At 42.8% G+C, this 13469-nt stretch overlaps 1 protein-coding gene across 6 annotated transcripts in view; it reads left to right on the plus strand.

Moving 5' to 3' along the window:
* The window catches only part of LOC119825083 (amyloid beta precursor protein), a 220324-nt gene that overhangs the window by 51613 nt on the left and 155242 nt on the right, over positions 1 to 13469 (plus strand). For all 6 annotated transcript variants that reach the window (XM_038345714.2, XM_038345716.2, XM_038345717.2 and 3 more), the window contains exon 2: positions 5124 to 5291. In XM_038345714.2, the coding sequence (XP_038201642.1) occupies positions 5124 to 5291 (168 nt within the window). The remainder of the gene's footprint in view (positions 1 to 5123; positions 5292 to 13469) is intronic.

The raw sequence follows: 13469 nt of genomic DNA on the forward strand, positions 1-13469 counted from the left end.
TCCAGAGGATGATGCTGTTGGTGTTCAGGCAGGTTCTTCGCTCCTTAAACTTGTGTGGGAAAGTACTCATAGACACATCCTGAGATACGTCTCCAGGGAGATTCTAAGTCCAGTTGAGTTTATGATGAAGATTACCCACTGCAATATTAAATTCCTTTGCGTAGAAAACCTGAAAAGAGCAAAAGCATATATTTTCTAGTCTAAACACCCCCTATTAGACAAGCAGATGACATTAAAATAATTGTAAAGGTAAGAGGAAGGATGACATAGAGAAGTGTGGAAGTTAGAAAAGAAAATTCAGGAACCAAGTTTAAGAAAATGAAGCAGAATTTATTAGATAGACTTAATTTTAAAAAGTAAGACCAGGTAACATGAACAATTGTCCCATTTTTGACAAGGACTTGACTGGATTTAGCTGCTGGGTCTGCACAGTACAAGGCCTTTCACCAGGTAATCATGGATGGGGTATGGTGGGGGTGCTCCTGGGGCCCAGCATCTCTCTGTTGAAATATTGGTAACTGATGGATTGCAGGAGAAGGGAAGAAAAGAAGACAGTCATTGTCTGTATCAGTGACTGAGCCCAACAGGCTAACATGGGTTGTTCCGAATCCATGGCTATACTGATACCCCCGGTTAAGTAAAAATCACTGGGGGAATAAAGCAAAAAGACATGCATGTGGAGAAAGGACATATGGAGTGGAAGGGGCATGGTGGAAGTGTGAGGGAGGTAAGAGAGGGTGCGTCTTAGGATTTATATGTGAAGAGACACTGGGACCACGGCAACTCTTATAACGAAAGGTATTCAATTGGGGCTTGCTTACAGTTCGGAGACTTAGTCCATTATCGTCATGGTAGGAAGCTTAGCAGCATGCAGGCAGACATGATGCTGGCAAGGAGCCAAGAGTTCTACATCTGGTTTGGCAGGAAGAGAGAGTGACACTGGACCTGACTTGATCATTTGAAATTTCAAAACCCACCCCCAGTGACACACTTCTTCCAACAAGGCCATACCTTCTCCAGTGTGGCCGAGCCTCCTGATAGTGCCAGTCCCTGGTAACCAAGCATTCAAGTCTATGAGCCTATGGGGCCATTCCTATTCAAAGTACCGCAGGGTTGAGAGAAAACAGAACACATCACATACATGTGTAAAAGTGTCAAGAGAACAAATTTAGTCAATTAAAAAATAAACAACATAATAAAACCCAACCAAACGAAAACAAAACCAAAACATAACTCAATCTGGAAACACTTCATCCAGGACAAGCTAGGATGCTTTTATTATCTGACTGTCTGGTCCTGCTTAATGCTTTGATCCCCAGTCTACAGCATCTGCTAGTGTTGTTCTTTTGTAATTCTGAATCTTCTGGAATGTGAAGTCCTCTTAGATAAAAGAGAAGTTTCGTTAAGAATGCTTAGGTGGTGGCACAAGCCTTTATTCCCAGCATTCAGGAGGCAGAGACAGGTAGACTTTTGTGGTTCAAAGTCTGACTGGTCTGCAGAGAAAGAGGACAGACTCCAAAGCTGCAGAGAAACCCTGTCTTGAAAAATCAAAAAACAAAAACAAAGAAAAAAAGAAAGAAAGAAATGTCATAAACTGTGGATGGAAGTGGAGAATAGGGACCAGAAAAGGGGTGGTTGGAGAAGATCTGGGATAATTCGCCATGACAGAAGTCAAAGACAGACTTCTAAGGCAGACACCTTGGTAAACAAGGCCAGTAGGGACAGGTGCGAAGGAAAGCCTCCTAGGTTTCTCAGATGGGAAATCAGTCAGCTCAGGGATGAGAATGTAAACTGATTACAGGGGTTTAAGACACTAGTGATTGGACCAGCAAGATGGGTCAGCAGGCAAAGGCACCACCATGTCTGCCGACCTGAGTTTGACTGCCAACGTGGGGGAAGGAGAAATCACATGCAGGTTGTTCTTTAACACATGCACCAGGGCAATGGCCCACACACCCCTTATCCTCCCATAACACAAAATAAAATTTAAAGAAGAGGTGGAAGATGTTGGCAGTCAGTGTTTAAATCACAAGATGGTTAACATTGGTGATCAGTGCAAGCTAAGCAGCTGGATGGGGAGGGGCTGGATCAGGCCTACTGTCTGTCTCCTTTGTAAATACAGGTATTCGTGGGGAAAGACTCTGCCCGTCCCTTTGTATATTGTTTAAGACTGTTTCTGACCTATAGCAATAAGGTTGTAGAGTCACCAAAGAGGCTGGCCCATGAGCCTTATGTATGCACTGTCTGGCCCTTTCAGGAAGCTGTCTGACCCCCTGCTCTAGAGGGCAATAACAGGAAGGGAAGTGAGGAAGGGTTTTTTGTTTCTCATTTGCTGTGTTCAGTAAAGGAGCTCAGAGGTTGCTAGTGGTGAGCTGGAGAAAAGCCAAATGCCTTAGTGTTTGTTTCTTGCTGTGTGATAGGTCACCTCAAACTTAATTGTTTAAAGCAACAAGAAGTTACCATTTCTGTTTCTGTGAGTTGGGGACTTAGGGGTACCTTCTAGGTGGTTCTGGCTCTGGGTCTCTCATGAAGCTGCATTCCTCTTGTCAGCCATGGCTGCAGCCAGATGTTGTCATTGTGGTGTGGACTATTTCCAGGCTTGCTGGTGTGGCTCTGAAGGAGGGCTGAGCTTCCTACTGCTGCCCAACAATGAGTGAACCTTGTTTTGGATGTCACACATCACCATTTCTGGCATGCTTTGCTTGTTGCATAGACAAACTGTAACTAATGCACTGTGAGAAGGGACAGACTGTGTGTGGTCGTGATTACCAGGAAGTGGGAAGGACCATAAGGACTTTCTTGGGCCCTGACAGTCACTGGAGAGAACTTGTTTGTTTACATTTTCTTTGAAGGAGGAAGGATGTCTCCTGCATTTGCATCCACTGAGGTGGCTCATCACCTAACCTGGGATAGCCAAGAGCTTGTGAGGAAGTTGATGTGCAGGAGATCCCGAAATTGAAGACGAGATTCTTTTGAATCTCCACTCCAGGGCTTCACCCACAGGTGTCTGGGTGATTCCACGTTCTTTAACTCTCTTGCCATATTATTACCCCACCTGCTTATTTCAGTAAACTGGCAAGATTCTCTCTATAAGATCCAGGCATTGAATTTCCTTTATAATCCCTCAGGTGGACTGCTAAGGTCAAGAAGTTCTGTGTGGGCATGACTCTGCATCTGGGGGAGAATAGGCCTTCCAGCTTCCTGGCGGTGGTGAGAGATGGTGGGGGCTCCTGTGGAAGAGTTGAGGGGTCGCAGCTGCTCTGTGGATGGTTTGACCTTGTGGTGTCAGCTGCTGTTTGAAGCACCCGGTGCGTGAGACACAGATTCGTGTAGCCTGCTCACCACAGCCCTTCCTTCTGTGAGTTCAGCCCAGAGTCCCCTCATTTGCTGTTGTTTTGTTAAAGACCCAAATCTTCTGTTGTGGGCAGACAAGATACCCGACGGGCAAATGCTTGGTCCTTGTCACATCTGTGGAAAGAAATGTCTTAAACTGAAATCTCTCCATCCAGGCTGTTTGAATTTTTTTTTTCTTTTCTTTTCTCTTTCTCTTCCATGTGACTAGTTTTTGGGATTAACTCAGGAATCACCCAGGAAGGGGTTGTGGGAGTGACTGCTGGGGGAAGTTGAGCCTCTCTGGTGTGCAGCTCAGTTTCCACAGCAGGGCTTTCACTGGGGAGGAATTAATTACATTGGCTCTTCTTTTGATTCTTTGGTTTCTAATAATTCTTTTCCTGGATTTAGTTTTCATCTCTGGCAGACCTTTTGTCTGGGGTAGGACACATTTCAGCGCTCCAGTTTTCCCATATAAATTTTATTTTTTTTCTCCTAACTAGGCAGGATGGTACAGTTGTGATTCTAGCAATGAAGGTTGAAGGCCTGAAAAATCAGAAGATAGGAACGGTCTGGGCTCATCGTAAATTCTGTCTACTCTTTATCTAAGGAAGTTGGGGCAGGGGGAGGACCACCTGCTAGGGCAGATGCTCTGCTGAGCTCTGGATAAGACGCTGTTTACTTGCTTCGTGGTAGGGGCCATGGGGCATGAGCACTCTGTCCTAGTGAGCCAAGACAGGGCTGGGACTGTAGCGCAGTTGGTAAAGTGCTTAGATGGGCTATGATTTACATCTTACTCCCAAAGCTAAGTTAAAGAAAAAAAATAGCCAGGTATGAGCCCTTGTAATGCGGTGCTGGAATGGCTGAGACAGGCAAATTTCTGGGGTTTTCTGAACGGACAGAGCAGCCTGCTAGCCAGGTTTCAACCAATGAGAGATCCTGTCTCAAAGTCAGGTGGATGGTGCCCGAAATGTAATGTCTGAGGTTGGCCTCTGGCTTGCACTTACATATGCATGCATGAGCATGCACACATGCACACACACACGCACTCTCTCTCTCTCTCTCTCTCTCTCTCTCTCTCTCTCTCTCTCTCTCTCTCTCTCTCAGACAGGTGGACAGTGCCTGAAGTGTAATGTCTGAGGTTGGCCTCTGGCCTGCACTCACGTATGCATGCATAGGCTGGTATGTGCACACACACACGTGCACACATGCGCACACACACACACACTACTGGAGAAAAGTAATGATAAGTGTGACAAACAAGGACTGCCCTGGGGAAACCTGGTGGGATGATCCGTGTATTTTGTTACATTCCCGAATGGTTGATTCTCCAGTGTAATCTTCTAATAAAAACTCATGTTAGGTACAAGCTGGGCATGGTGGGTGGCACATGCCTGTAATCTCAGCACGCAGAAGGCAGAGGCAGGTGAATCTCTGAGTTTGAGGCCAGCCTGATCTACAGAGTGAGTTACAAGACATAGAGAGACCCTGTCTCAAAACAAAACAAGCAAAAACGCCCTTGGATCCAGCCACTTGCTCAGCAGTGAGGCACACTGTTAATCTTGTCAGGGCTGAGAAGTGGCTCATAATGTCACTTCCAGGCCTGGTCATCAAGGTGGAAGTGACCCCATTCTGTGTGAGTAACTGCGGATTATGAGAATGTGAATTCTTCCACAGAATTTATTCTAGAAACCCCTCTTTATTATCAGGACCTTTCAACAGATATCACACAATTTTTTGTGGGGAAAAAATAAAGGATTTTTGAATGAATTAGGAATTATTCATTCTTTTAGGTGCCCACTGATGGCAATGCCGGGCTGCTGGCAGAACCTCAGATCGCCATGTTCTGCGGCAAACTCAACATGCACATGAATGTGCAGAATGGAAAGTGGGAGTCAGACCCATCAGGAACCAAAACGTGCATCGGCACCAAGGAGGGCATCCTGCAGTACTGCCAAGAGGTAAGGCCCGTACGGTAGACACTTGTTCTTGCTGGGTCATGTGCATTCATTAAAAATACTAATTCTGATATTTTATATTTATGATCTCTCTCATAGTAAAAAAATCTTAGTTCCTAATGATCCACTGTACCATTAATACATTTATTTGCTTTACCCTACAGTTTGCACAATTACAAATTATGCTGTTATGATCAATAAACTGGGTAAAATTTAAGTTTTCTTAGTGTAATGTGTTCTACTGTGGCTGTGCAATTAAGGAAGCATTTTGGCTAAAAGTGCTATAAATAATTTTTTTCTTTTCTGTTCAAAAACTTTGATATATTTTAATTGATTTATAACTGTTAGTGTTTTTCTTTTTTTCTTCTTTTTTTATTTATTTTTATTTTATGTTCATTGGTGTTTTGCCATGGATCCCTTGGAACTGGAGTTACAGACAGTTGTGAACTGCCATGTGGGTGCTGGGATTTGAAGCAGGGTCTTCTGGAAGAGCAATCAGTGCTCTTAACTACTGAATCTCTCCAGCCCCCTGTTGATATTTTCTAATTTTTCTCTCTTAATATTGTGTCTTTGAAATAAACATTCAAACTGATACTAAAAATTATACTAAAAGATCACTTCTACTTTATCCCTTGTCGATACTCTTTTTTAAAATAATAATTTTATTTCATATATATATATATAGATAGATAGATGTTTTGCCTATGTCATATCTATGCACCATGTCTGAGGTTGGTACCCAGAAGGCATCAGAATAGGTTGTCATATTTCTTAGAACTGGAGTTACCAAAGTACAGTTGTGAATCACTATATGGGGACTGGCAGCAGAGACTGAGGTTTTCTTTTTCTTTTTTCTTTCTTTCTTTCTTTCTTTTTTTTTTTTTTTGACTGAGGTTTTCTTATCTGAAATGCTTGGGCTAAGAGTATTTTGGATTTCATAGGATTTGAAATATTTGAACGTTCAAAATGAGTTGCTTTGTGAAGGAGCCCCAAGTGAATACAGATTTCTTACCTCTTTCCTGTGTGCATTACACACACAGCCCAAAGCTTGTTATATGTAGTAATTGTAGTGCTCCTCCATTTTGGCTGTAGATAAGATAGAAATCTTCTGAAATAAATTCAGAGCAGTTCTTAAGATGTGTCTGCTTTTTGAACATTTCAGATTTCATAAGTTTGGACTAGAGCTGCTCAATTCCCACTCACTTTTCCTTTTCTACTAGCTGTGTCGAAATAGTCAACAGTTGCCCACCCCTCGTCCTACTGTGTGTGCTCTACAGCCTTAGAAGTTCTCCGTCTGTCTAGCTACCTCTCTGTACCCTTTAACTATCTACCCCAGCTCCCAAAGTGCAAGCAACTATTATTGATGGTGGAAGTCACAAAATAATCCCACACTAGTTCAGAATTATGAATAATAATGGGTTATTTATTTAGGGGAGACTTACAGATCACTGTCCTTGATTACAGTTCTCTGCACAAATGGGGAACAGGAACAGAGTCTAGCAGCCAGAAGTGAGAGCGGGAGGCAAGAGAGTGTAGGGAGGAGCTGCGGGCCGCATTCCTGCCTGGCTCCTGGCCGCTTGCTAGCTTATGCCCCGAAATAACATCACACAAATTGTATTCTTTTAAACACTGCCTGGCCTATTATTTTCAGCCTCTTATTCACATCTTGACTAACCCATATCTAATAATGTAACACCACAAAGTGGTGTCTTACCAGGAAAGATTCTAGCATACATCCATCTTGGGCTGGAGCTTCGTTGCATCTCGCTCAGAGAGCAGAGGCAGGGCAATTGTCTGAGCCTCTACCTCACTTCCTTCTTCCGGTTCTGTCTACTCCACCCACCTATTTTCTAACCTATTAGGCCAAGCAGTTTTCTTTATTAATTAACCAATGAAATCAACAGATTGATAGAAGACCCGCCTCCATCAAGAGAGAGCATGTGCACACGCTTTACAACTGCATTTATAGTATAAGAGGCCATGCCCAAGTGGGCTGGTATCTTAAAGTCTATTGGCTGAAGGAGCAGAAGGAGTGTTGCAAGGAACCAATTGTTCATCCCAGCCACCCAGAACCAAAATAATCACACAGAAACTGTATTAATTAAATCACTGCATGGTCCATTAGCTCTAGCTTCTTATTGGCTAACTCTTACATCTTAATTTAGCCCATTTCTATTAATCTGTGCATCACCACGAGGTCGTGGCCTACCAGCAAAGTTTCAGTACGTCTGTCTCTGGTGAGCCCTGACTCCACCCTTCTTTCTCCCAGCATTCAGTTCAGTCCTCCCCACTACCCAACTTCTGCCTTATCAACAGGCCAAGGCAGTTTCTTTATTCATTAATGGTAATCAGAGCACACAGAGAGGACTACCATATCAAAAGAGCTCCCACAGCATACTATTCCAATAGATTTTTAAGAAAGGCTGAGAGGCACACTCAGTTCATGTTGTAGACTTTTGTCCTTTTCTGGTGAGTGGCTGCTGGTGCCTGTGAATCATCATAAAAACCCAGATTTGCACAAATAACCACATGTTATTAAACCTTTGACATTAGAGAGCTCAGTGATGCCTGGGTAGCTTTGTTTTCTGTTTTTGTCTGTGGTATGTGTGATGCTGGACCAGACTCCTTCTTCCCACTCCAGACTGCCAGCTTATGGGCAGCCATGGGAGAGACGAGAAGCAGGGTAGAGCACTTGGGCCTTATTTTGTATCATTCGTCTGCTTTTTCTCACCATCTTCAGTCCATTGGGTAAGAATCATTTTTAATGAATCTGGTTTGCATTCTATAATAATGAAAAGTCTCTGAGTCTTTTTATTGACTTAATTTTTGAAGAAGAGTAAAGCCTGGCTTTGAATTTCAGACAAACCTACATATAGAAAACTCCAAATACCTTGTCTCCCAGTCCGTGGGATGGAGTCGATCCCCAGGCTTTATCTGTGTGGTGGCACCAACCAGATGTGCAGCTGGAACACTTGAGGTGTGGCCAGTCAGATGTGTGCTGCTAAGAGAAATGCCACAGTTCAGAAATTTAACGTTAATAAAGACCTAAAATATAGATTTCATTTTGAAATGACTATATTGTAGTTACCAATTAAGGATGTCATAAGGATGTTACATTGAAATTAAATAGGATTAAAGATGAATTCACCCCTTTATCCTTCTTTTGTTCATGAGATGAGAAGGGAATTTGAATGTACACTGACAATTTGTATGTAGTGCTCTTGCTTTGTCCCATGCCAGAGTGATGGGGCTGTGATCAGTTCACAATCCTGTCATCCAGGAAACAAGAGGCAAGTAGAGTTGAGGAGTCCCAACAGATTGTCCCTCATAAATTTCCTGGAGGTTTGACTCGGATTTCTCTGAAGCCTTTGAATCACAGCGTTCAAACCGGCTGTGGTGGCTCACTAATGTAATCCCTACACTCGTAAGGCTGAGCTTTAGCTATACAGTGAGATCTTGTCTCAAAAGAACAAAGGAGGGGGATAGAGTGGTGGCTTAGCAGTTCAGTGCACTTGCTGCTCTTTCAGAAGACGTGGGTTCAATTCCGGGAACCCACGTGGTGTTTCAGAACCACGGATACCTTCAGTTCCAGGAGACTGGATACCCTTTTGTTTACTGCATGAGCGGCAGGCAAACATGTGGTACACACACATATATGCAGACAAAACATATGTATGCTATAGAATAAGTAAAAAGAATCTTTAAAAGAAACACGATATTCTTATTAAAGTATTCCAATGCATGGAGATGATTTAAGAACCAATAATTCTGCCTTCCTCTCTGAAACACCCACCTCTGGATGCCAAGGGTGCCCTCCACATAGACTCTCTTCTTAAGAGGGCCATGACCCATGGTCTTAGTGCTATAAAGACTAGCAGGGCAGAGGTCATAATATCATCACCTGCAACCCCTCCTTTTTTCTTGTTAACAAAGCACCCACCTCTGGGCCAAGTGTTTGTCCCTTTTACCCACTTAGTGACGCTCCTGGTAAGGAGCCTGGGGAATAGACTTAGGGGAACTGCAGCATTTAAGGGGAACAAAGAGAAAGCTACCAAGTGGCCAGAGACAGGATAAGAACTAGCATGCATCACGTGGCGGAAGACAGGCTAAGTTAATTGAAGGCGTAAGTCACAAACAATCCCACACCAGTTTGGAATTACGATTAATAGGATGGTTATTTATTTAAAGGGGAAAAACTTACAGATCACCATTCCAGCCAACAGCCCTCTGCGCAATCAGGAAGGGAGCCTAGTCGCCAGAAGCCTAACCGGAAGCCAGAGAGCGAGCAGAGGGAAGTGGCCGCTTTTTTAAAGAGAGAGAGAGACCACGCCCCCCAATGGGCTGGTATCTCAACGGCTATTGGCTGAAGGAGCGGAAGGAGCTCCCGCAACAGTTAATTGCTGAAGAGAGGCGATGATGAGACCGCGAGTATAGTCAAAACGGAGTGACTGAAGTATAATAAATAAGGTCGTGCAAAATGACCACATGCCAAAAGAACATTTTCAGCTTCGTTATTGAAGGGAGAGGAATATAAGCTTTTAGAAGCGGTCCAGGTTCACTTGAGTCAACGTCTTAGAATGCATGTTTCACTTGCATGGCCGTGAATAGGAATCATGCAGCATAATTTCCATGCGACAGGAAATTGGTGTTATTCACATTGTCATGCGGCATAATTTCCATGCGACAGGAAATTGGCATTACTCACATTGGTTGAGTATCGGTTTTGTCTGTGCCCATAGGACTATACAATCACCATTCATCTCCAGATTGGTCAGAGAAATGTATCCCCCAAATCAAATCATCTTTCTTCCGCTATTTTAGGACCTGGACAGCCACATCTATCTGCTTTTACTAGGTGGGCTTGCTGTCCTTCCTTCTTTTCTTCCTTATTTTTTTCAAAATATCTGTTTTGACAAATATAAGGATATCACTGATAGTAGGGACAGGTCAAATTGCAGTAGTTGCTGCAGGAATGGCGTGAATAAGTGGTGAAGATAAATGTGTAGCTCAAGAAAAGACCTAGGCAGAGAGCTTGAGGCAAACCAAGGAAAGGGAAATATTTTTGCTTCTCTTTTTGTTGTTATTGTTCCATTTTAATTTGTTTGTTTGCGTTATTTTTAATGAGGGCAGCTTGAGCCAAAGGAAGCTGAAGCAAAATCATGGGAAGAATTGCTCTCCATCCTAAAACTTGGGTGACTGCATAGGAGGAGGCTGAGTATTGCATTAAACACAGCTGTGCATCCCAGTACTTGGGAGGCTAAGGCGAGAGGATTACAAGTTAGAGGCCAGATTTGACTACATAGTGGGATTCTCTGTCCAAGGAGGAGGGAGCGTGAGCCAGAAGAACCAAAGGTAAAAGGAGACTCCCATTAGTTGAGTCCGGAGAGTTTTGGAAACTGCAAAGAATGGTCTTTAAGAAAGGGTTAACGATGTAGATTTTATTGTCCAGTGGTAGATCCTACTGAACAGCTTTTGTATGCGAAGGTTTTGTCTTACTCAGGGGAAAAGTCCTGCAGTGACAGCGACTTCCAAAGCGAAGGAGGCAGGACTGAGGACCTAGAATTTACTGAGTCATAGTTCTCCTGTTTATGTTGTTCTTTATCCTGTGTTTACTCCTTTTTCTGTGCTAAAAATGGGCACCCCTTGGGGTTTAGGAAGGTGGAAAGCTGGCAGCCATGCTTCTGGGAATGACATCCCAACTTTGTTTTGCTGTTATCCATTGTAATTCCAGGGAGGAGGGGTTCTCAGTGGCTTCATGTTGACCACACAGGAACTTGGCACCTGTACTGTGGTACTTACGCATGTGGCTGTGTGGTCTGGCAGCCCACAAGGCCTGGAAGAGTGGCAGCTAACAGTAGACAGAGAACTACACAGAGCCAAGCAGAATGATCCCCATGACCCTGTGTACAGTGGGCACAGACTAGGGTAGTTGTTTTGGCTGGAGTGCTGGCTGGGATCCACCCTGGGTCTTGACTTTAAGTAGCACTGGGAAGAAGGAAGCGTGGGTGGAGATGATGGCTCATGACTTTTATTGGAGTTAGACATTGCCAACAAGATTCCTTATTGGTGTTCTAGGGTCTCCCTGCCACTCCCCACATTGTAGCTCTTCTGTTATTTATTCCTCCTTTAACTCCATGTTTATATTTTAAATGGCATTGATTTGTTGCTTGAAATGAGAAGGAAAATAATAGTCTTAACAATTTTCTACATCCTCTGCTTACCATTTTGTTAAATTATAATATTTTTGTATTTTTCTAAGTTATAATCTTAAGGTCTGTTCTGTTGCAATAATTCCCATGTCATAGGTTCTTTTCAATGGACTTGTTTGCAGCCAATCTTTTCACCAACATTCTAATTTTTATATTACTTATTAGGTCATTACCATTATCGTTATTTTGATTGCCTTTGCCTTAATTAATCATTGCCAGTGATTTTGCTTATTACCATAAAGTTGGTCTTTTATTGGCATCCATCATTGCACAGATTTCTTTATAATATTATGGAAATACCTGGGGAGATGGCTTGAAAAGTAAATTGCTTGCAAAATTCCACCCCCAGAACTCAGTGTAGAAAAGCTAGGTGTGGAGCACAAATGGAATCCATTGTTGGAGAGACTGAGACAGGCAGCTGGTCAGCCATCTTTCTTAGAGTATTCTAGGCTAGTGAGAAACCCTATCTCAAGGGAAAAAAATAATAGCTATATGGCACCTGGTGATTGACACCCAAAGCTGTCCTTTGGCTACCACCCACACATGGACATATGTGTATATGCAAACACACCCACACCCCCCCCCCACACACACATGCTCACAAACCATCCCTACTCATTACCAATAATAGAGCTAAATTTTTAATGATAGTTTTCTCATTTATTTATTTTATAAATTTATTTTATGTATGTACTATAATCTGTGACTAAAATACAGATGTTTTAGAAGCAATCTGCTGAGCCAGAGAGGCAGCTGTTAGCAATCTGAGCTTAGGGTAGACAGGAGGAGCTGAACTCATGACTCTGAGACCTCGTTTTGACCTTTTGCTAACCAAATCAACTTTCCTACTAAATATGTTTTTGCTTCTGCTTTGTAAAGATGCATTTAACCATTGACTAGTGCTTAGCACAGTGTAGTGTTTTAATATTGATTCTTTGATGGGTGCCTTAGGTTTTCTATTGCTGGGAAGAGACACCATGACCAAGGCAACTCTTTAAAGGAAAACATTTAATTAGGGCTGGCTTACAGTTTCAGAGGTTTTCATGGCAGTAAACATGGCAGCTTGCAGGCAGATGTGGTCCTCAAAAAGGAGCTAAGATTTCTATATCTTGATTCTCAGACAACAGAAGGGGACAGTCTGTACAGGGTGTTATTTGAGAATGTATGAGACCTCAAAACCCACCTCCATATGACACACTTCTCCAACAAGCCAACATCTATTCCAACAAGGCCCCACCTCCTAATTGTGCCATTCCCTGTAGGCCAAGCATTCAAACACAAATCTACGGGGACCATACTTATTTAGACCACCACAATGGGGAATTAGCTAGTCCATGTCCTTTGTTCTGTCTCATTCTGCTTGACTTATATTTCCTGCCATTGATTTACTTTGGAAATTATTAGTAGTGGCATTTTGTCCCTTTGGTTCCATTGGTGCTATCTTTGACCTATCCTTGATCAAGGGCAAGACTTATGAGAAACAACAATAATTGAATATTTTACTTCTATTCCTAGCTACATATGAGACCTTGTGAAGTTTGATTGAGAAAATTGTTTTGACAGTATGGTCTATTTTGCATGCTTGTTTTAGCCATGTGTTTATCTAGCCTTCCAAATGTTTGGTGCCTGTATATTCCCTTCTGTTTCCAAGTATAGTAGTTAGTAGTTTTTCTTCCACACAGACAATTCTGAAGTACATGGACCTCCTTCACTTTTAGTTATGCTTTCTATTAATTCCATGTAGATTTTTCCTTTATTCGTTATCAAGCATGTATTGAAAACTGCTAACCAGCTAAATGGTTCTGTGTTACCATGGTTCATAGGCAAGGCCAACCTTTTTGGATAGTGGAGATGAGTCATTCAGAAATGACTAGCATTAATGACATCAAGAGGGTGGAGTCCTCTGAGTGGTATTGATGCCCTTATAGAAAGAAAGACCATAGAGCCAGATCTCTTGACTTGCTCATACAAA

This window comes from Arvicola amphibius, chromosome 10 (genome assembly GCF_903992535.2).
Source record: "Arvicola amphibius chromosome 10, mArvAmp1.2, whole genome shotgun sequence".
In the NCBI taxonomy this organism is placed as follows: Eukaryota; Metazoa; Chordata; class Mammalia; order Rodentia; family Cricetidae; genus Arvicola; species Arvicola amphibius.